The 24,837-nt window shown below is 41.2% G+C and overlaps 1 protein-coding gene across 1 annotated transcript in view; it reads left to right on the forward strand.

Annotated features, from left to right (window-relative positions):
• The window catches only part of MYO18A (myosin XVIIIA), a 305,757-nt gene that overhangs the window by 35,424 nt on the left and 245,496 nt on the right, over positions 1-24,837 (forward strand). Inside the window, exon 2 of the mRNA XM_018563429.1 lies at positions 2,344-3,469. Coding sequence (XP_018418931.1) covers positions 2,447-3,469 — 1,023 coding nt within the window. The 5' untranslated portion in view covers positions 2,344-2,446. The remainder of the gene's footprint in view (positions 1-2,343; positions 3,470-24,837) is intronic.

A 24,837-nucleotide genomic window follows, 5' to 3' on the forward strand; every position in this document is an offset into this window, starting at 1 on the left:
CGTGTGCTTCAGGCCGCGTGTAGAGCCCCGAACAGGGAAATCAATCGATAGCCGACGAATCGACGATCGAAAACGTTGGTAACGTTTTCAATCGTCGATTTTAATCGACTAAATCGATTAACTGTTGCAGCTCTAATGTGGTGTTTAATACAGTGACCTCTGTACACCATCGAGATGAGAAAAGGTCCACAGGCAGCTGCTGACTGATGTCATAGTCCATTCAGAGTACTCTTATATTGAAAGGTTTATGCAACAACGGGGATATACTCCAAGACAGAATAATGGAAAAGTTGGTGGAGAAATTCAGGAGCAAGTTTCATCTGAATCCAGATATAGATTTAAAGATTGTATATAGTGGCAGTTACAGTGTTCTCCTCATGGGGAATGGAGGATAGTAAGAGGTTTGTCCATAATTGGACCATGATTGTCCAACTTGTTTGTTGGGTAAATATGATGTACATTCAATGACCGTCTCATTCCCTTTTCTCTAGAAAAAAGGTGTGGGTCTGTGATTATGTATTTGTATATAGAGAATACATAATCACACACACTGTATGGCTAAAAGTTTTTTAAGGTTTGAGGACACCTGACCGTCCTGCCTGTATGAGCTTGATGGACATTACCATGGATTCCTCCACTCTTCTGAGACCACCTGCCACAAACGATTGATGTTTGTCTGTGTTGAATGTGTGCTTATTGATTTCAAAGAACATTGTAAGGTCAGGTACTGATGTTGGATAAGAAGACCTGGCTCGCGGTTGGCATTTCTGTTCATCCCAAAGGTGTTCCGTAGGGTCAGAATTTCTGCTCTGTGCAGGCCACTTGACTTCCGCCACACCAAACTCCTTAAACCATGTCTTGGACCTGACAATAACTTGGCACATACTTTTGTCCATATAGTGTGTGAGTGTTCATATATGTATTTTCTTCAAATGAAAAAAAAGAACATAGTGGAACTCCAAGTAAACCTATAAATACACCGTTAAAATATATGCGGCACATCTGTTTCTGTGATGCACGTCTCTGCTAAATTGTGAAATAACTCTGCTACTATCTGGTTAAGAGAACTATGGGGTAAGTGTTTTCCCCATAGTTCTCTTTAGGGTAACGGGAGAAGATATACTAACCTCCTCCCGTGACCCAAAGCTCAGTATATAGTGGGCTATTGCCCGCAATATACTGAGAGCCCCGCAGCCGGGACGGATCACGACATTACTATGGAGATCCACCCAGCTGCGTGAGTGACAGCGGGCTCTGCCTATCTAGGTAGAGCCATCTGTGCCCGCTCTCTCCCCCGTTCGTTCCTCCACTCAGCGCTGGAGGATCGGAGAGGGGAGGGGTGAATCCCGGTGGGGAGCGGTGACTGACAGTCGCCTCTCACTGCAGGGAGATGATCGAAGTGTGCGGTTCGGTGCATGTTTCTGCTCACTTCCCAATCAATAGAACCGACTTGTGACAGCTTCTTTGTCATATGTCGGCTCTAACCATGAGGATGAGTGGAAATCGCTCACCTAATAGTTCTCCTTTTAAGCAGTACTTTCCTACAGCAGCTTCTTGCTCACTTTCATTTCATGAGTACCGACTCCCTGTCCAAAAACAATGCTTGATGCGGGTGACATGGGAAGCTATACAACTGAACCAAGAAATTAAAATTTAGTACATTTCTCATATGTCTGGGTATGTTGTGTGGAAAACTAAGTTTGGCTATACAATATAACAAATAATACACTTCGCATGTGAAACCATATTTTAACTTTTGTATTTAGCATTTTGACTGGAGTTACACTTTGAATGTTAATGAAGTACTGCTACTATTATCGAAATGATCCCATGCACACTAGAAATAAGAATAAAAATGGCAAGTGTCTGCACTATAAGCCAAGCAAACTAATGCATGCCACAGTGGTGCTATACTAACATGTTTCAACCACTATGGCTGAATGGGGAGCAGTTTAGGAAGGTGTGACCTGCCAGCCTTGAACTGAATTCTCACGCTTTGTCAATGGCCTGACAGGTATGTGTGAATCATGAGAGCACTTGAAAAAGTTATAAATATTTTAGCAGATTTAGGCCATTTTTATGTATTGCAGCTCTATATTTAGAAACCACAAATACATTGGCTTTTAAAAGGTGTTACAGTTCAGTTGCACTTGAATTTCTTTATTATTGCAGCATAAATGAGTGTGCTGATATTTAGTAACTTTCTGCAGTAAAGGGCATACAATGAAAATACTGTACTATTGTTAGCAGCATCTGGGTCAATTTCAGCAGTACTTCTCTATTTTACTGTCCATGAAGTCATTCTTATTATCTCATTTTGGTCTATCTCTTCTTTCTTTCTAGTGAAATATTTATCTATGAGTCTTGGAGAAACACCAGAGGAAGGAGCATTTTGATCGCCAGCAGGGATTTCATTCTGCACATTGCGTTATAAATACATTCCAACATGTTCAACTTGATGAAAAAGGATAAAGAGAAGGATGGAATCAAAAAGGAGAAAAAGAAAGAAAAGAAAGAGAGGATGTCAGCCGCAGAGCTGAAGAGTCTGGAAGAGATGAGCATGAGGAGAGGATTTTTTAACCTTAATCGTTCATCTAAACGGGACTCAAAAGCCAAACTGGAAATATCTAATCCTATACCCATTAAGGTAGCTAGCAGTTCTGAGCTTAACCTTACGGACATTGACTCGGATAATGTCAGCAATAGAGGAAGCGCCCTCTATGATTCTGAACACCTCAGCACTGCTAGCTCCAGTGATGACCTAAAGACCGAAGAAAACAACTTTAAGGGTAGTGTGCTTCAGCGTGCTGCTAAATTTGGTTCCCTGGCTAAACAGAATTCTACTTCTGGAATGGCACAAATGGTCAAAAGATTCTCCTTCTCCCAAAAGAGCAAAGATGAAAGTCTGTCTGAAACCTCCACACCTTCAGAGAATTCTGCTGCTCCTTCTCCGCAGGTTGAAATCAGAGCATTTGATACACAGCTCAGTCAACACTCTGTGCCTTCAGTGCAGGTGACCCCATCAGATGATGGTCCAAACGTCAAAATCCCAGAAGTTGTGGGGAAAACCTTCCCAGCTGATTTGAGGCTGCCCTCTGTACTCCCACCTCAGGCACCGGTACCTAGAGAACTGGAGCTTCAGAGGAGAAACACTGGAGATTTTGGCTTTTCGCTACGTAGGACAACTATGCTTGATAGGGCACCTGATGGGCAAGTGTATAGGAAAGTTGTCCACTTTGCAGAGCCAGGTGCTGGCACAAAAGACCTTGCTTTGGGTTTGGTTCCCGGTGACCGACTGGTGGAAATAAATGGTCGGAATGTGGAGAATAAATCTAGAGATGAAATTGTGGAGATGATCCGCCAGTCTGGAGATACAGTCAGGCTGAAGGTTCAGCCCATTCCTGAATTGAGTGAGCTGAGCAGAAGCTGGTTGAGGAGCAGTAAAGGTCTACCAAAAGAGGCTAGTGAAGTAAGTCTAATATTACTAGGCTTTTGTAATTCTTTGTTTTGTTGACATTTGGAGATGTCCTCAGGTGTTCCAAGGTAATTCATTCGCTATGATAACCCTGCTGAGAACCTCTTACTAACCCTTTCCTCTTACTACTACTACTACGGCATCAGTAGACTAAGTACATGCTTGTCAATTACATGTGTTTAAACTTTATATTATGTGACCGTTTCACACAAATGTGCCTAGTTTAAATCTGGTTGTGGTCTGAATCATTGGTTAAATATAATGGATTACCACTAAAAAGCATGACTTCTATCTATGTGTCTACTCTATAACTTTGCAGATGGAACACTGTTCTAGTGATGCCTTGACCATGTGCTAGGGCTTCTCACCCACGTGCATTCTGGGTCGAAATATGTTAATTACAGCTTGTGTTGTTTTGTTAAAATACAGATTTGTAAACACTTTTGTAAATGGTTAAACGCTTGCTAAAAGAAATGTGTATACATGATGCCTGTAAGCACCTTGTGACCACAGTAGTCCATTGGCTTTGCTGGCTGTTCCCTGACCAATACAATTTGTTCCTCCCAAACAGGCTTGTGTCTGAATGTGTCTGGTAACTGCACAGACCTGTACATCTCTGTAGTATGAATTTCTATGAACTAATTTGTTAAGAATGATTGATTATTTATTGATGTATGCACACATGATCGAACTTCTGTTCGATCACAGTGAACTTCTGTCTAGTGTCTATGGCCTTCAGAAAATGTTCAAGAAACACGAGAGTTGTACTCTGATTTGTAACATGATTGGCTGCAATAACTTATGGTTCTTCATTCGTTTTTCTTGATTTTATATGTTACAAAAAAAATATTTATTTTACAATTTTGCCTGTTATATTTAAGCATTCACATGAAATAGGCAACACAAAAGACGATTCCCAGTCTTCTGATGTTTCGATAGAAGCACTGTCCAGTAGTGTTGAAGGCTATTTAATATATGTAACCATGTATATGTCTCAGAAGTGGTATAAAGTAATTGTGATATATTTGGTCCTTTTTGCATTACAGTATGTATAGTTTAGATCCTTGATTCTCAACTGGTGGGTTGTGACCCAAAAGTGGGTCGCGACCCTGTGTTCAGTTGTGTCTGTGGTTGTGTATGTATGTCAGTGTTTTTGAGGGCCCCTTTCACAATGGTACAGTGCGATAATCTCCTGTACCACGCAATCGCACCTGCCATGCATTCTGGTGTGGGATGTGTGTTGCAATGCTATTCATTTGAATGGTACCCCAAGCGCACCTCCCACCAACAGTGTACACCCGCACTGGAACGCGCGGTATCTTAATGCCATGCGCTCCATTGCAGTGCGACTTGGGTTGTGACTTAATAACCAAGGACAAATGTGGGTCCTGAGGTTACACAAGTTGAGAACCACTAGTTTAGATCATGCCTGTAAAATACTGCCAAAGTGCAAAGGATCATAAAGACTATGCTGAACAACAATAAAGCTGCAATTGTTAATTTCTTAACATAATACGATGTATGTTGTTTTAGGAGTATTGTTACCTATGTGTTTTGTTGTACAATCTGGCTTGGTGAGGTGCAAGATTACAAAGATAGATCTCTTGAGGGTACAATTATTGTCATGAAAGTTCAACACAATCGATACAGATGTAGAGAGTTCCATCAATGTAATGTAGTGAATACATTTCCAGTATTTCAAGGCTACTGATCTAAAGCAAGTAATCTCATCTGTAGACAAAGCTTCTGTCATTGAGAACCATTTTATGTTTGTTTCTTCATCTGTGAGTGTGCGAGACAGTCAACTAACGGATGAGGTTAGGAATGGGTGTCATCTGCATTGCACTCGCACGATAAGCAAAAGGTAAAGGAGTTAGAGATAACAGGATAAGGGAGAGGTACAGATTAAAGAATGGTAAAAGGGGGGCGGGGTTTGGAAAAGGGAGGGATGTTCTTCCCAGCATGGTGGTTTTTGGTTATTTCCTAATTCTTGGTTCAGCTTTGCAGCTTCCAGTGTTCACTTTCTGCCTCCAAGCCTGCTCATTAGACAATGAATCACCACCTTCTCTGTCCAATGAGCAGGCAAATGACCCAGGAAGCTGTAAAACTGAGATAGGAAATGGTAGGATCCTTTTCTGTGGCAGAGGTGTGTGTGTATGTGTTCTCTTTCAATCCTGGCTGAACAGAATTACAAATTCTTTGTGAGATAAAACCTTTCACAATTATGTATTTAAAAGAGAACGTTGGGGTAACCTTTTTATCCCATAGTTCTCTTTGGGTCACGGGAGGACATATACTAACGTCCTCCCGTGACCCAAAGCTCAGTATATAGCAAGCTATTGCAGGGAGATGAATGGGAAGTGAGCGAGCGACGATATGTGTTCTCTCACTTTCATGATCAATAGAGCCGACGTGTGACAGTTTCAGTGTCACACGCCGGCTCTAACTATGAGGATGAGTGTAAATCACTCACCTCATAGTTCTCCTTTTAAACAATCTGGGTATAGATATATGTATTTAACTGGTTGCCTACATGTCAAAATGATCGGTAGCTTCCATGTTGGTTCTTTAATTTGATACCAATGCAAACCTTTTTTTTGTACAAATTTTTTCATGATGTGCTTTATTTCAAATGCCCACCTTGGTAACGGGTGTAGCGCTCATCCCCGAACGAGCCGCTGGAATAAACGTGTCTTCCTTAGCCTGTCTAGGAATTTTAGCAACCTGGCTGCCCCAATAGCACTTGCTACCCCAATAGCACTTACCGAACGGCTAAGCAGTACTTGAATCAGAAGTCACCAATCAGACTCTCCAGTTTCAGCAGAGGCTCACTTCTCAGGTTCCCCATGCCTGTTGAAGTTGCTCTGTGATCTTCATCCTCCATATCAGCCACTGGGCCCCCAGACTCAGGCCTCTGTGTGAGCACATGGCTAGTTTCCTAGGCTTCTGGCCTAGTCAAATCAGACAGTCCATAGCAGCCTTCCCCCAGGCAGGACACGGTGGAGAAAGAAGCTCATAGTCAGCCCTGAATATGTCCTCTCCCAGCATGCACCACTAGCCATGAACCTCCTAGTGATTGGCCAGGGAGACATAGACATTCAATAACAATCTCTCTTATTGGTTGCTCTGCTCTGGAGCAAAGATGCAGCAGGCAGATGCCAACCCTTAACAGATTGCTTAGGGGGAACCAAATGAGCATAAACTATTAGATCAGCATCAGACTGATTTACAATCTGACAACTTAATTTAAATAAGCACTCCTGCTTACAGGGTGCTGCACTAGTAACTTCCCAAATTGGTATCCCCTAAAGGAGAATTGTGTTTGATAGCAAGTCACCACAAGCCGTAAGAACAGTATAAACATCAACATCGGGAACATTCGGCAGTGCAGTTTTCCTGATTCATGGCTGACACGTGTAAATAAGATCCTTCCTTTCAGTTTCTACAGCAGAAGGGTGAGATTGTGGTTCCTGACTCATCATGAGTTCCCTTTTCAAATTCCAATATGTCAACCACACACCAGTAAACACCTCTCCCCCCAGTTACTGCTGGAGTTTTACATTAAAATAACAAAAGTAGCATAGTCCAAAATAAAAACAATACGCACAACTGAAAAACTGAATATAAGGCAAAGTGTTTGAAGAATTTTAGTGCCTACTTTCTAGATGGAATAAATGTTGGGATCCATAGGATAATCTGGATTTGTATGTGACCAATTGTACAACCTGATAACCCTTTTCAGTTCTGTTTTTTGTGTCCAACATCCAGCTGATGCATGCAACCAGCTCTGCAATTCAGCTGAGAACTGGAACTGATCATTGTCCTCTTACAATACACAAAACAGCTTCTGCAGGTTGAAGCTCTGATTACACTATAGAGATAGTAAAGCTTTGACTGCCAGAACCCAAGTTATTACCAGACAGAAATAGAACAGCTCTGATTCTCTGTTCTTCACGTTTCTGGAGTTTCCAGCAAGTCAGACTTGGGGAAAGCTGAGATATTGTGCTGTATTTTTCCATATCCACTGGGAAATGTTGTGGTTACCTTTTATGTCAGTCATATGGTCAGTAACAATGTGACCAAGAAGAATACTGAACAAAATGTGTTATGGGTTGTGTTGTCTGCTTTTGTCTTAAAGTGAACCTGTACTTTAACTATTCAGGACATAAAGGTTTTATGGATAACCCGATCCGATGCCGTACCTCCCCACCTCCAATCGCTTGCTAGAGTCACATGGCATTTATTTGTTTGAGCAACTAGTCATCAGGCCCAAGTGCTATCACAAGGGGGGCAATGGAAGGGTTCTTACCCCTGTGTATACTGCAACCCAAAGCCATCATGCAACTGACCATTTGGTTCTGATGGTTGAATGGGGTAGCAAGGGAGTGAATGGAAAGTAAGCATCTTCAGCAGGAGCTGCAGGCTATCAAGCAAACATGCTTGTCCAGTTAGGGGAATGTACAGTTGGCCCATCTAATGATGGTTTTATTTTGGATGCTTGTAACAACCTTTTTCTTGTGGGCACTTCAGCGGTGTGAGGATGTTTTGTATTAATGATAATTTAACGCTTTTTTTCCTAGAGCATGAGGAACGAAATTCAAGCATGGGCAGAAGCTGGGAACTAAGTCAATCCCGTTATTTTTTGCCACCAGATTCTCCGAGATATCATAGGCTTGTTTCATAGCCCATTTAAGTTCAACTCCAAAGGGATACTTGTCCAAAAGTGTGTATATTTTAAGGGAAACCTATCAAGAGTGTGCAGACTGCTGTGGGCTACCATCCTGACCCTCTTTTGTCAGTAATTTGAGTCACTGACCCAAATAAGCATAGAGATGGAGACCACGGCACAACAAAGTCACTGTGCACCTAAACTAAAATGATCTACTTGATTCATCCTAAGCGCTCCACAGGTGTATTTATGAAACATATCTGCAGATAGGTTTATAGAATCTATATCAAAAGCAGACATCTGGGTAAGGACTCTGCATTACATTTGCCTCACACTTCGCTAATGAGGCACTCTTCTGCAGATGTTGTCAAGCATTTTGATTGGTGGACATTCTCAAAAACAATCCTTTAAGGCTCCATTCACACAGGAACGGTTGTCCGGGCGTATTCGGCCGTACTAATATGCGCGGAGCCACTCTAAACATTAAAAAAAATGCACCTTAATGCGCATTGTTTAGACTTTTGCGGTGGCTGCGCGGTACGAAACCTTGCGCTCCGCAAAATAGTCCATATAACAAAATAGTCCTAATAGTAATAGCCGCAAACGAGTGGAATCCATGCAGATGAAAGATTTTAGCATTTGCGTGCCACGTGGTCTTCTGCCCAGAAAACTGCACTTGAAACGCAAACACTATATTGAATGGAGCTTAAAAAACCACCAAAACAAACAAATTAAAACATTTAAACAATTTAGACATTTTAAAATGATTTAATTGGCATACCAAATTTGTGTCTATTGCACCGTGCTTCATGTAAACTGTTGCTTTGAAGCCTGTGTTAACATATTTTGTTGCAGTTTGATTATAATCCTGTGAAGTATTCCGATATGCCTTCAGGCAAATTGGCGCTTAGAAGGCTTCTTTTGTGTGCAGTGTTTAAATTGAGGTATGTTAAACTCTGGCTGTTATGTACTTTTCAATGAAGGCTGCCATTATCCATTGTGTGTCAGCTTTTGCGAGTCTGTCAGTTTAGTGGAGATATGGAACTTCGTTGCTGGGTAGTTGTTGGGATGTAAATATAATCCAAGCAATATTCCACACTTCAATGTGTTCTGCAAGTCTTCTAGTCTTCTTCCTTGATCTGGCTTTGGTTATGAACATTTTCATCCTTCAGTTTAGTGCACATAGGCTACTGCTGGGTGGTCTAATATTCCTAATTTTCCCAACTTTGCTTTCCATCTGGTGCATCTTGTTTTCTTTCTGAACAGTTATAAGTTTGAACCTGTGGGGGCTAGTTCCTTTTCTCATTCTACTGCTAATACACAGGTAGAACCAGAGTGGCGGCATAAAAGTCCAAGTGGTCCGTCAAGTTCTGAGTTGGAAGCGGTAGGTTCCAGGCACTGGCTCTCTGAAAGTATGCCTCTGCAGAGGGGAAGGGTGGGCTTTGTGATGTCAATGGGGGGATGGACAGAAGGAATAGGTGCACTTTCTCTGGAAGTTCTTGCAGTCTCTTCTGAGATGTTTTATCCCTGAGACCTTTCACAATTTTTATTGCCCGTCTCTGGACTTGTTCAATCTTCTAAATATATTTTTGGAAACTAACTTTCTAGAACTTCACACAGTATTCTAGATGAGGTTTAACTAAAGATCCTAATGGGGGAATTAGGACCTCCTTCCTCCGGTTGGTGATCCACCCCAAAATTCTATTTGCCTTTCCCACTGCCAGGCCAAATTGTTGGCTCATTTTGCAAATATGTGACATTAGCACCCCAAAATATTTTTCCTCTGTTGGTCTTGTCAACACTGTAACCCCAATAATGTGCTTAGTTAGGGTATTCGTTTTCCCAAAAACGTATTTTTGGGCTACAGTTTCCACTGCTTTGACAAATCTTCTAACAATGCCAAATAATGTTCCTATTTACAAACACCTCCAGGAAAAGGTAGCCTGGGACAAGCTGCAGATTGAAGAACTTGAGGAGGCTTCAACCCACAAAGCAAAGCTAAATCTTGCAACCTTGGGTTATATACAACTCCTGATTAAAGTGGTCCTGATCTCCAAAATGTGAATTTTGTTTTCTGTTTTACAGGGAACATCTAAATATGTTATCTGCTTAAGCAGTTCCCTGAAAAATCTACCTTTTTTTTTTTTTTATGCCTCGTAAAAAGATCAGTGGATTTCTTCCAAGATGACCCCCTTCACAGAGAGACAAACCATGGAAGAAGGAATGGTTAGTTTGTAATGAGGAAAGACTCCGCTTCAGGGAGCCCATGGGCAATGCTGGTGACTAGTTCTTTGTCCTATGCTTGCCTCTTTTTGGGTACATTTTCCACAGTTTAAGTCCTCTTTAAAGATAAACACCAGGCAAGCAGCAAAATTCATAGTTGAAATTGATATCTGTCATTCCTTCACTACCTGGCACTTCACTTATTCCTTCATGACATCCTTTCTGACAGCACAGCTAGGTCCAGGACCTCACTTTTACCTAGTGCAGTTGAGCCAAGTATCTGGTCACAGAACCTCCCCCAACCCGGCAAGTGAAGGAGTATCAATTTCATTCTCGTGTTGGAGTTCAGTTTTATGGCTAAAGTTGATTGTTGTCCAGATGCAGTGTTTCCTTGCTGAAGTCTGTAGTTGTCTATTGACTATACTCATTCCCCGTTATGACTTCTAGACCATATTTGTTAATTGGTAATCGTGTTCCATATAATGGTCACAGTCTAGTATCCTGACACAAATATGTAATGGCCCTGGCTGGGTATGCTCCTCATGGCTGGTTCTGCTGATGTTTTATTGTTATATAGCGTTACCTATAAACCTTATACACACCACCTAGATTAACAAACAAGGCAACAATTCTGGGAAGTCTTGAAAACCAGAAATGTCACAATAAAAGGTATGTGATGGAAACAGTCCAAGAGAACGTTGAAGAATGTGAATTCTGGGAAGCAAAAAGAAGAAATTGGATCCTTCTACTTGCCCATCCTGTTCCCGTTATATGACTCTGACTATACCATACAGTACATTGTGTGATTACTGCAACAAGACCAGTTTGTTTTGATGTTTGGTGTAATGGGAGAAGAGTGCACGATTACATGAATAGTTTGGTAAAAGAAATGCATGTTGCCATGATGTCTCGTTCTGAAATCCCAGACTGTTTGTGAAATGCGATGCTGTAAGCCTCATTTATCATGGTCATTAGAGAAGTCTTTTTCAAAGAAGCCAATCAAACTGCTACCTTCACTTTCATATCTGCAATGTGAAAAATAGACCTGGTCATCGGGGCTAGTTTAGATCTTCCTTCATATACCTTGATGAACGAAACTTTGTATTTTTAGTAAAATGTCAGCCACATCCTCATAGTCTTCTTGTGCCCTATAGCGGATCATTCAGTTGGAATGGCTTTTCTAATTATTTTGTTCATAGCTGTAAATTGTTACTTGTCCTGCAGACTATTAAAATTGCTGACAGGAAACCTGTATGGGCAGAATAAAGCTGGCCATACACCTTACAACCATCGCATGACTTTCGTTGTGCGATGGTCGTAAGGTAATTAAAATCTCATACGATCTGCCCATCTTGGACAGGCATATCGTACTTGCAATCATCGCAAGCTCGCCCCGCTGTGGGGAGGGCTTCCGATGATGCCAATGCTGAGTGGGCAGTGTGCGCTTGGGCACACCGGCCGTTCGGTCTTCTGAGCACGCCACTAACCCGCCGAAAATCTTACAATCTTCAGCAGGTTTTCAAGCGTGCTAGGAAGACAAAAGACGTGCGACCGTACAGTGGAAACGGTCGCACGCCTTCCATACACCTGCCGATGATCGTGGGATCACCCGAGATTATCGTATGATAATCGGCAGGTGTATGGGCACCTTAAAGCGTTTTCCATTGCTTAACTTTTTTCTTTTGAAAATGCTAGTTGCAATGGCTTTCGTGCAAATCCAGTGGTGTCTGATATTGAATAAGTATGTATATCAGGAGTTCTGATTTTTGCTACAATATACATGTTTGAGATTTGCTGATTTAGAAAGTATTGAAGCCAGAAACAGCTGGGAAATGGCCAGCATACACTTATCAATGGCAGCCTCCATTTTTGTTTCAGTACAACCAAGCAGGCACTCTGAAAACCTATTCCCAGCGTGTATAGGCTCAAAAGGACTGTTAATACAGCTATCTGAGCAAAATGTTGTCGGAACAGACATAAAAGTGTGCTTTGAGTGTGTCCAGCTTTGCAAACAGTCCTCGTACGACTGTAATAATGATCCCGTATAGACATCTGATCCTAAATTAGAACTGTCATAGTTAGCCATACATGCATAGATTGTTCTCATTCAGCCCACAGGCCAAATGAGGGAAATCTAATAGATCCACCAATCCTTGCAAAACAGCATGGATGGTGAATAACTGAACAAGGACTTCATCCGATTGTCAGCCAAACAGCGACTGCATCCAGTCTTCCAACCAGCTATTTATTTATTTTTATTTTTTGTTGAGTTGAAGTTTGTTCAGCCAAGTAGTGCCAACAGGCCCATCCATGGTTTGAATTTCAGCTGCTTCAGCAGGAATCGTCTGCAATTTGAGCTTTGTATGGCCAGCAATACTGGCCATACAATGAAGAACTTTCTAGACACACTCATTTCACGCTATAGCCACATTTAGTCCTGCACTGTGAAAATTACTGTTCAAAAAATTAAGGATGATCACATTTGACATTGACTTTTGACATAAGTGACTTCTCAAAAAATGAAGGAACCCCTTTGGTTACTGTGGGCAGGCCAACGTTTTTGGTTCTTCTTCTTTTTTTTTTTAATATATATGCTCAAGGCCCTAAGTTCTAAGGATTCCTAGTGAAAGCTGAGGATGAGGTTTTGTGCATTTCAGCCTCCTTGTTTTATTACAGGTACAACCTGCCTTTTGACCACCATTGGTGTTTTTGCTCATTAGAAGTCAATATTGTGTACCTGGTAAAAGATAACTGATCAGGTTGTTTTGCTTGTTACATTTTTAGCGGTGGTATAGGGATACAACACACTGGATAAATAAAGGAAATATTTGGATAAACAGCCAGTACTAAGCAGTGTCCGGTCATGCTGAGCTGTTCTTTTCCTTGGCCTGAGCAGTGTATTTGTCTTTTATGACCGCTCTCAGCATGCCCTTCTCTAGCAGCCCCTCCACAGATGGATATGTGCCGCTCGGACTGAAATAATCAGGAAGTGCTCGGACTGGATGAAATCAGCAGTGTAGAGTGGAGTTTAGTTTAAAGCCCAGTCAAAACTTTTGCTGTTGTTGCATTTAGTATGGAAGGGTTAGAACAATGGTGGTCAACTTAGTCACAAAGGAGGCCTCAAGTGCGGCCCCTGACATGACTTAAGGGCTGCATATTCCTTGCTACAGAAAGCTGTCGGAGACTGAAGACCTGTAATAGGAGATGATTAGAGAGGGCAATAAGCTACAGGTTGTTGGAGACTGGTGACATGCTTCAGGAGACAGTCATAGCCTGGAGATATATTACATGAGACTTCAAGAGATCACGGCTATTACAGCTAGAGCTGCAGCTAACGATTATTTTCAAAATCGATTAGTTACCCGATTATTAAGTTCGGTTAATGGGATAAACAATAAAATACATTTTAAAAAATGGCTCCAGTGATGGACTACTAGTTTGTATTGAGATTGCACTCCATCACAGGAGCAAGCTTGGAGCGGTGGAAAAAAAAGTAAAAAAGAAAAAAAATAGCGTGGTGTGCAATATAGTGAAATGGAAAGTGTAAATGTTTACAGCAATGAATGCAGAATGGCACCGACTATAGAGGACTACAAATCCCAGCAATAGTACATTATACAGCGCAATGCAGAATATCACCAGCTATAGAGGACTACAACAAATCCCAGCAATAGTACATTATAGCTGGTGGTATTCTGCATTGCGCTGTATAATGTTCTATTGCTAGGTTTTGTAGTCCTCTATAGCTGGTGGTATTTGGCATTGCACCACTGTATAATGTATTATTGCTGATGGTGCATTGCTCTGTATAATATACAGCACAATGTACCATCAGCTATAGAGGAATACAAATCCCAGAAATACATTATAGAGCACCATGTGTGGGAAAGTGCAGGCTTACCTAAGCAGTCTTCCAGCAACTTCTGAGATCGGACCTGTCTATCGGCGGCTGTCATCCCCCCACACCTGCTCCTCCTTACTACATCTCCCCGCGTCCCTGTGCCGATCGTGGATGTGTGTGGGCGGTGAGTGTGAGGCGGGGAGGAGGTGCGGCGTGAAGAGCGTGTGTGGAGCCGTGAACAGGGCTAACTGATCGGAAGCCGATTAATCGATTATTGAAAAAGTTGACAACTTTTTCAATAATCGATTATAATCGATTATGCCGATTAGTTGTTGCAGCCCTAATTACAGCTGCATTACAAGTAAAAACTTTCACATATGGGCTACCTACAGCCCTCTTAAAATGTACTTGTGTACATTTTAATTATATTAGGATCCATTATTAAAAATATCAGAAGAAACAAAACCTAAAAGTAGAAAAGGGATGGACCGTACACAAACAAAAGATAATGTAAAAGAAATAAGCCAAACCATTAACTACTGGATTCCACTCTTTCACTGGCCTGAGTAAGCACCAATACAAATCACTGTCTGCAGGGCCCAAGGTCCGCACAATAAGTGTTAAAGTGCCACATGTGGTCCCTAAGCCCACAGGTTGGTACCAGGTGTTTAGAACCTCAGTCAGTCAGGTTTGCATTGCTGTCTCCCCTTACTTTCTAGATCAAAGACTGGCTGCATGGAGACAGGATGTGATGGAGAAAAAACTTCCCATTGGTGCCACAGGGTCAATTCCCAGCTGTGTAACTTGTTCACATTAAAGGTAAAGTATTCCGTCTTTCTTGTGAGCATGTAGCTTGAGCAATGATTGCAGTATTTACTTTTCTGAAGTCATTTCTGGCAGGGCAGGGAACATGACTCAACTGCCTAAGGACTGTACATATAAGATATCCACTGCTCAAGTTTGGCAGGCTCATACACTTGTATTATAAGAGAAAATCGTAAAGATCAACCACTGTGCAGTACTGCTGGAAACACAGCCTAACAATGTGAGGAGCAATATGGCTGCCCCCATGTACATATATAATTACAATCTATATAGCAATGAGGTTTACAGAAGAACTCTGGGCAAAACCTTTTTTAACCCTTTGCAATGGGGCTGCACTTGGAGGGTAATTGACACCCAGCTGAATTCCAGAAAACCTTTAAACCGCCTTATTGTGGTTCAGAGGCCCATTTCTGCTATTATTGATCCTGCCAAAATCCCTGCTATCACAGGATGGGCACTAATCTATATAAGTGCCACTACTGTCAGCTTTGTTTGTTTTTAATGTTTCATCTTGCAGGCAGTAGTGTAACTATCAATTAGAAAGTAATAAAACATTGATGAGTCCCTGATGGGACATTCTGGTAGGATTGTCTTCATTGGAATGAGAAAAATCAGAGGGGGAGTAAAGACAATATGGAACAACATGCGCTGACAAGCCACCATTTCATTTAGATGGCCGTCGCCTCTTGTCAGCATTGCTACAATTTTAAAGGAATCTTAAGGAAATGTCAGTGTGTGACCCTTACTAAGAGGAACCCTCCCTAGAATGCCCAGTTGGTGCACTGCTGACATTCCTCTGCCCTGACCAGCATAATGTTTTACTAGATGTTGGAGAATGTTTGTTTGATTTGCCTTTATTTTAGTTCCTTTTGTATTTATTTTATTGAGTACAGGTATTTATATAGCGTCAACCAGTGCTTTGCATACAGCACATTCAGATCAGTCCCAGGCTTTGAGGAGCTTACAGTCTAAGGTCCCTATCTCACATAAATACAGGGCCAATTTAGACAGGAGCCAATTAACCTACCATCATGTCTTTGGAGTGTGGGAGGAAACCGGAGTACCCGGAGGAAACCCACACAACTCAGGGAAAAATGCAAACCCCATGAAGATAGTGTCCTGAATGGGATATGAACCGGGGACCCTCAGTGCTACAAGGCAGAAGTTCTAACCACTAGGCCACATATAGTGGCAATGTGTAGCCAGAGGAGGAGATTGTCGGAGGATTTTTTTTTTCTTGTAGGCATTTTAACCCTTTACTCCACAATGTCTCATCTTTGGTTGGAATCCTGACACCCTAGACTTAGCTGTATGTGGTCTTCCAACAAGTCCAGTGCTTATTGTATATGTATGAGATACACCAGTGATGAAAACCAGGCTGTATTCATGATAGCAGAACATTCTTATAATTATTAGGAGTTATTTCCAGTACACTAGGCACCATTTTTTTGATTTTTTTTTTCCTAGTTATTCATGTTTCCTAACTGCATTTTTCCAATACAAGTGTGTGAACATTGCATCTGTATTCTATATTTTCTGTAGTGTTTTTAGGAATGTCCATTATAAAGAGTTCAGAAGTGGAGAGGCATTGCAGTCGGAAAGGACCATGTTTCTTAACTTCCAGTTTAAGTATGAATGAGAGGGAAATGCAATTGTGACACGCATTTGTATAAATTCTTAGCGATAATTAGTTTACTGTTCCTAAAGGGTTTGTAGATCATTTGTTTTCAGATATCCCCTTTGTTGTATTTTCTACAGACGCAATACTTAACAATTCACATTCGGCTCTTTTGAAAGAAGACTATATAATTGCTTTCATCATGTCTGCCAAAATGCCAAATATCATGTCGGACTGAATCTTATTTATGCCAGTAACAGCCGTTAAAGGGACACTAAACTCAGCATTCCAGTACCTTAACTATTAACAAAATTGTAACTTCCCCCATAGTCCCTGTGTGTGTTGTAAAGTAGCCAGCGCTCCAAGCTCGCTCCTGTGATAGATTATACATTCGGTACAAATTAGTAAACTAAACATGAGATTGTAGTCCATCACGGGATTGAGCCTGGAGCGGTGACTAATTTACAACACACAGGGATCATGGGGAACAAAAGTATCCACCCTCCCGAAGGAAGGACTGTGTCGGCACCAATTCAGAGATGATTTGAGGATCTGCAACTGAGTGATATACAAATAAGATACATTTTTGTTAATAGGTACTTAAATGCATTTTTATGATTTTACACTTGAGTTTAGTGTCACTTTTTAAAGGGGCAAGAAATATATTAGAACTGTCACTGCCGACAACATGCAGGAGATGGGATCGCAGTTCCGTTCCCTGTTCCATTACCTCCTGATTCACTTTATCTCAAAACAATGCAAGATGTAATTTCAGACTTTTTATAGTTTACTGGCTGCATGCTTGTTCCTTGGCAGTGACTCATTATTAAGGCCAGGATTGGGCTGACAGCTTTGAATGTTCCACCCCTCTTTACATGTTCTTATTGACCAGTAACTCCTTTAGTATATCATAATACATCCCAATGTATATATGCAAGAAGGTGGGAAGGGTCAGGGCCAGTGCCTAAAGTAACCCTCTCAGTACAGGGTCACTTGTATAGAAAAATCATACTTGTGCAAAAAGAGTGAATATGCTTATCTTTCTGATGGCACTTGTGTGGAAACACTGCTGCTTTGCCACCCCCTGGTTGATAAATGTAATCCACACTTCCCAATGTAGGAGTACTTGTTCCTCCATGGCACACTGTGGGTTCTCCTGTCTGCTTGTATGTCCCTTCAAGACGTACAAGCTGGCAGAAGGAACCACAACATGCAGCTTTTTTTATTGCAGGTATTGTACACAAACAAGCCTGCGTTGACGAGGTCACTTTTTTACACTGGCAGTTTCAAACATTTCCAATTAGAGCAGCTTGAGTGCAGCATACCAAGGAGAGTTTTCTGGTTAATACATCTTATAATAGACACCTTACAGTGTCTGCCCTTAGGCTAGGAATTAAATGGCTGCAGGTTAACCTTTTTTCTATTAAAATAATTTCTGGGTAATAGCAGTCATTAAAGGCTGGAACGTAGTACTGGTAGACGTTTTGTCTGGAAAAGATCTTGGAAATTTTGTAAAATAAATACTGGCAAGTACATTATTCTGTAATTTATCTTCCTGACAAGTACTTGTGTAGAAAAGCCTGATGCTGTCATTTCCAAAGATGCACATTTATTTGATGCAACCATCGTGTCAGTAGTATCTCTGCATTCCACATAATGATTTGTGCTAGCTTAACTTTTCTTACCCATTTCCTGTGTAGATCAACAGTAAGAAACATTTAATTCCCAGACAGATCTCGGAAACATTTTTAGTTTTTCTTACAGATCAGAAAAAGTCCAATTTCATGCAAAAGAGACAACATTCATTGTATAGGTTGGGTTCACGGGGGTGAAAATGAGCTCTAGAATGAGCTCCAATGCCTAGAATAAAGTTTACAGCTGATTTTCTGTCATTGAATTCGGATGTGCACACTTTCTTCTCTGATCTCGGAGTCTGCAACTTTTTGTGTTGTCCAAAACGCACAGAATTTTTTTATAATTGCTGTTAATTTTTGTTTTGATTTCCAGCAGGGATATTAATAATGAAGACCAAGCGTACAGGTACTGCATGGGTTTTGTGATAAAAAAAATATTGAATCCGCTAATCTTTTATGTGTGAGTGTGGTGGCTAATGCACAGTTCACTAATGGCTGAGTGCATGTCCACTCATCACCCGAGGGCTTCTTAAATCACCACTCATGCACAAACCATTTCTGAGAGAGAGTCTTCTAAATCACACATGATTATAGGTCTGGTGTGTCTGTGTGTGTGTCTGAGTGTAGATTAACATGCAGGTAAACCAGATACATTTCTTTTTTCTTTTTATGTCTACAAATGTTCGTTATACATGAATTGAAAGTCTAGGTGACCATAAAACTGGCCATGTTCTACTAGAACTTTTGCTCAAACAATCGTTAGTCAGTGGATTAGGTCTTGCCATTATTAAGTCAACTAATTTAATTTTAAAACCCTTCAACAATTTCATCCAGACCTGCTACTTGAATGGAGTCCCAGACATATTAAACAGTTCTTTTGTGTCTAGCATGTGTGCATTACAATATGCACAATTTTTTATTGTGTACTATAAAAATCACATTCATGGTTACAATTTCCTTCATTCAGATAAGCATTTTTTCCATCCTGCTCCTTTGATTTACCTTGTTACTGTGGTCCAAAACTAACATCGATTTTAGATCTCCACCAATCATTAGAAAATCAAACAAACATTCCGAAACTGAAAAATTTCAAAGAAAGTACTACTGGTTTATGGCCAGCTTAGAGTGACACTAAACTCGGGAGTTAAAGGAGAACCATGGGGTCTGTGCTTTTCTACCCTTAGGAGAACTATGGGGAAAAGCACTGACCCCATAGTTCTCCTAAGGGTAACGGGAGGACACAAACTAGCGTCCTCCCGTCACCCAAAGCTCAGTACATTATATAGTATACTGAGACGCCGGAAACGGATCCCGACAATACTGTTTGGATCCACCCACCTGTGTGAGTGACAGCTGTCTCTGCCTATCTAGAGGCAGAGCTAGCTGTACCCACCTCCTCCCCCGCCCGTTCCGCCAGTCGGTGCAGGAGGATCGGGGAGGGGGGAGTAAATCCCTGCAGGGAGCCATGAGTGACGGTCACGGCTCTCTGCACGGATAGATCGAGAAGTGAGTGAGCGAGCGATGGTATGTGTTTGCTCACTTCTCGATCTACAGAGCCGACCTGTGACCAGTTTCATTGTCACAGGTCGGCTCAGATTATGAGGCTGAGTGACAATCACTCGCCTCATAATTCTCCTTTTTAAATCTTAAAAATGCATATAAGTACCCTATCTATTAATAAGAATGTATCTTATTTGTGTATCACTCGGCTGCAGATCCTCAAATCATCTGTGATTTGGTGCTGATGCTGTCCTTCCTTCTGGTTTGTGTTGTAGCCACTGCTCCAAGCTTACTACCGTGGTGGATTACAATCTCCATACAGAATAAGTAAACTAAACATGAGATTGTAGTCGTATCGTCTGTCATGGTAGTGTGGCTGGAGCGGTGGCTACTTTACAACACACACAGGGACTATGGGGAACAAAAGTAGCCCCCCTCCAGAAGCAAGGACAGTGTTAGGGCTGCAACTAATGATGATTTTCATAATCTATTAGTTGGACAATTTTTTTTTTCCAATTAATCGGATTAAAAAAATTAAAACCATCCTTAAAGGAGAACTATGAGGTGAGTGCTTTTCACTTGCCTCATAGTTCTAGCCGACCTGTGACAATGAGACTGTCACAGGTCGGCTCAGTAGATGGGTAGGTGAGCGAACACATACCGGCGTTCGCTACAGCTCGCGGTATACTGAGCCTAGGGTGACGGGAGGACGCTAGTTTGTGTCCTCCCGTTACCCTAAGGAGAACTATGGGGAAAAGCCTTAACCCCATAGTTCTCCTTTAATTTAAAATAAAATACCCAAATGCAGTGTTACAAACACAAAGTTTACTTCAGAATAAAACTGCATTTTTGCAATCGCACTGCACTGGAATGAGCAGCATTGCAGTACCATGCTTTCCACTGCAGGTGATCACACTGTGGGTGGGAGGTGCATTTGGTGTGCCATTGAAATGAATGGCGCTGCAACGCACCTCCCGCAGCAGAACTTGCCAGGTCGAAACTGAAAATGACTTTTTTTCCCACCTTGTTACAATTTTTTTTTAATCATTTGTGTTGCAAGCACAAGGTGTTTGCATAGCTTCAGCCAGGGAATGACAGCTGCCAGTGGTAAGATTCCGCAGATGGCAGCTGAATATAATTATAGCAGGTAGTGGGCTGGTGCAATAGCCAGCCTGCTATTGGCCATTTTAAATTGCAATGGCCAATAGCAGGCTGGCTATTGCACCCGCCCACTGCTTGCTGTGCCCTCCTCCCAGCATGGAGGAGAGAGCTAGGGGATTCAACCAACTAATCAATAATGAGAATAGTTGACCACTGTTCTCATCAATTAATCAATTAGTTGGTTGCAGCCCTAGATGGTGTCAGCACCAGTTCAGAGATTATTTGAGGATCTACAGCCGAGTGATACACAAAAAATACATTTTTGTTAATAGTTAAGGTACTTGAATGCATTTTAAGGATTAAACTCCTGAGTTTAGTGTCACTTTGTCAAGTTATATATCCCTTTTATAATCAGTCAATTAATCAATTAGTGTATCTCTTACAGGTACAAGTACAGCAAAATCTAAACTGAGAAAGGAAGTTTTTACAATGTAAGCCAGTTAGGCTCTATTGTGTTAGTCACGGCTGTTGGTCTACCTTGTTTTCAGGCTTTCAGGCTCTGGGAACTTGATGATGCTGTGTCTATGCAGCTTATGGGAGGTGAGCACAAACAAGATGTCTGTAAGGTGCTGAGGCTTTTTTTGTGGTCTAGTGAGAAGGCAAGTGATGCAAAGTTGCAATTGTAAATGGTGAAGTCCACCTACCTGTGCAGTGAGGCAGGAGCATCACAAGAGCGCTTGAACATAATTAAAACTGAACTCCCAAGCACAACAAAAACTTATCGCCTTCAATGATATTAACCCATATACATAGAAAGACCAGGGTTATACCAGGGCCAGACAAATCCCAGAAGCCAGGTAGCCAGTGCTCCTTAAAAATTACCGCTGGTGCCTAACTGTTGAGGCTAAAAGTCATAAATCCTGTAGCACTCCTTAACGGAAATCCCCCAAAAAAGAGTAAATGGGTGCTTGAAATGAAGCTCATAAGTCAGTCAAAATCCATTTATTGATAAATGTTATTAAGAATAGCAAGAATTTTCGGGGCCGCATGAATGTCTAATCTGAGCCTGATGAAGGGGAAAATGCTTGTTATTCTGAGTGACATTCTATCAATAAATGGATTTGCATTGACTTATGAGCTTCTGTCGTGCTGGTGACATCTACATTCTTAACTGTTGAGGATTTCTCTAATTGGAGCAGGCTCCTAAAAAAAAATCAAAATATCCTGCTGTCTCCTGGATTGGACAGACTGGTTCCTGAATTCCATATTACTTTGTCCACCCCTGTGTTATGTGCCTAAGGAGTGGCTGAGCAGAGCTGTTACAGTATTTTCAGCATAGCAGTCATTTTTATGCAGTTGTTCCATGTGACTGACCATGTTCATTTTTCTTTTGCACGCTGCACGTCCAGTCATTGAAGTGCCGATTTGTGTACTTGAGAATCACATTCAGCCCACCCTGCTGTGGTCTTATGAGTGACTTGTAAAAAAATAAGAAGGGAAGCAAGCATGAAAGCTGATCCCCTGTCTGTATAACACTTTCTGCATACCCCTGAACATTGCTGCGGCTCAGTGCGTTTTGGGAGTTGTAGTTTTAAAGCACTAACCTGATTAGTAGGTGGCAGCTGCCATTTTTGGAAGCATCTGTTGGACACAGGAATTGCGGTAGCCAGTTTACGTATTATATTAACTTTATGCACCATAAACAGGGATAGGCTCTGTTCATCAATTTCACAGTCTGGAGTTTGTTCCATTTAATAATATTAATAATAATATTTTCTTTTTTTCTGATTGAGACGTTCTGCAGTATGGCACATGAACATGCGTTTTTGGCAGATGTTCTAAGCATTAACTTATGATACATTTAATCAGGGTGTGGTATTGTTTGCCACCACCAATGATAAACATTTTCTGGAGATTGAAATGTGATTTTATACTTTCTAACAAACTTGACTGTGAAGAATGAATAACTTACACGAAGAACTTTCAAAGACACGTCATATAGCTTCTGTCCGATTTCTCATCTACAAAAAACATATTTTAGATTTGAATGTCAATTGCCTAATTGTTAAGGTTGGTGTGTTTTCTCTGCTAACCACAGTAGATCCAGCTGCCGGAGAAGCTTGCTTTGCAACAAGATTTCAGCATTTGGAATGAGTTGGCCATTTGTTAGAACTGCTTTATGTACTTTGTTGGCTTTTTTTTTTTAAGAACATTTTTTAAAATGATAATTTAGATAAGCATTGATTAGTGTGCTCACTATACACTGCTAGAAACAGATCTGTTAATTGATGCAAAGGCTAATTCAAGAGTAGACAAATTAACATGGAATTCAGGAGCCAGTCTGTCCAGTCCAGGGGCCAGCAGGATTTTTTTTGTTTAGGAGCCAGCTTCATTGACATCAACTAGAGAAAACCTCTCTAGCTGGAGCAAATTTGGCGAGTTTATAAAGAACCAGACAAAATTCACTAAAGGGTGGCCCTGTCAGCACTCTTTTTTGCCTGACATCCCTCAATCTGAAAACCGAAGCAGGTAGGCGGAAACTTGTAGGCCAAACAGTGACTGAAGTTGGGTATTCTAATAGCGGCACACCCACCACTGTCAGAATACAATAGCCTGGCAGGGGATACCCCATCTATGGTGTGAGCATGAATGTGGGAATTTTGAGTATTCTCAGTCATCCCCCTGGGCAGTGTATGGCAACCTTTTAGATGCCAGCTGTAATTTTTAAGGAGCCGTGGCTACCTGGCTTCTGGGATTTGTCCAGCACTGGGTTAATTTGTGACTGCTCTTTACATGATGTTGCTCTTATTGCTCATTTTATTCAAATAGTGCGATAGTAACAAATTTCTGAGAATTTTGCACAGGGCATACACCATACATATCAGTCCCTGCACCCCAAACTCCTCAAGGACAACACTCCATCATTTTGTACAACAGTCATACAGACACATACTAGGGCAGTATTGGGTGGAATCTGATTGAACAATTGAAATAATATAAATATTCCAATCTATAAACCAGCAGGATAACAATAGCTAGGGAGAACCTCAAACGTTTGGTGCCAAATGTAATCTAAAAGGAGCATTGGCTATTTGGATCCTGGGATTGGTCCAGCCCAGATAGATAGATGGATGGATAGATAGATATACACATATACACACTTTTTCATCCAAAAGCTTGGGATGCTGCCCAAATATTCCTGCAATTTCCTGCAGTTTAATCTTTCATCAATTCCAATGCTGTACACGGGAACAACAGTTTCTGGCATCCCTGCCCTTTTCAGGTGCACAAACTCATAATTCTCAATAGTTTTTACTTTGATAACTACTTTACTTTTAAGACTACAAAGAAAAGGAAACCTTGTCCTTGATGTTGCCAAGCAGCTGTTTTTAAGCACTGAATACAAAACTTTACAACATGTCGAATTACAATGTATCGCTGCAGAAATAAAATAAGAGAAAAACATTATAGTCACAACCTCCAATGAAGAACTGTTTTACAATTGAAAAGATAGCAGATGCTGATTCACAAACTTTTATCACTGCACCCTAAAAATTGATTATGACCTTTTTATTTGTACATCTAAAAAGTTCTTTACTATAGTTATTACAATTTTTGTTCATTTTTTCTTTTCGATCCAGAAGAGCTTTTAAGATTTATTAGCTGTAGTCCATGTACTAGTTCATTAGGTTTTGCTATGTTTCTATTTACTCTGGCTTCTGCAGACTCCTTCGCATGCCCAAGTCCGTACCAAAGTATGGATGGGAGGAAATGTTAATGGATTACAAGTCGACTTTTTGTTTCTCCATTCATAGATCCTGTCAAAAGATCTGTGAATGGATAAAGCGGCTATATTGGCGGAGAGACGCACATCCGCACTGAATTAAAATGTGTAACCAAGACTGCGGGGAGAACAACCCCATTATTCAGGTAAGTAGGGGGGCAGAAGGG

The sequence above is a fragment of the Nanorana parkeri genome, unplaced genomic scaffold (genome assembly GCF_000935625.1).
Source record: "Nanorana parkeri isolate BGI_ZX_2015 unplaced genomic scaffold, ASM93562v1 scaffold663, whole genome shotgun sequence".
Classification (NCBI taxonomy): domain Eukaryota; kingdom Metazoa; phylum Chordata; class Amphibia; order Anura; family Dicroglossidae; genus Nanorana; species Nanorana parkeri.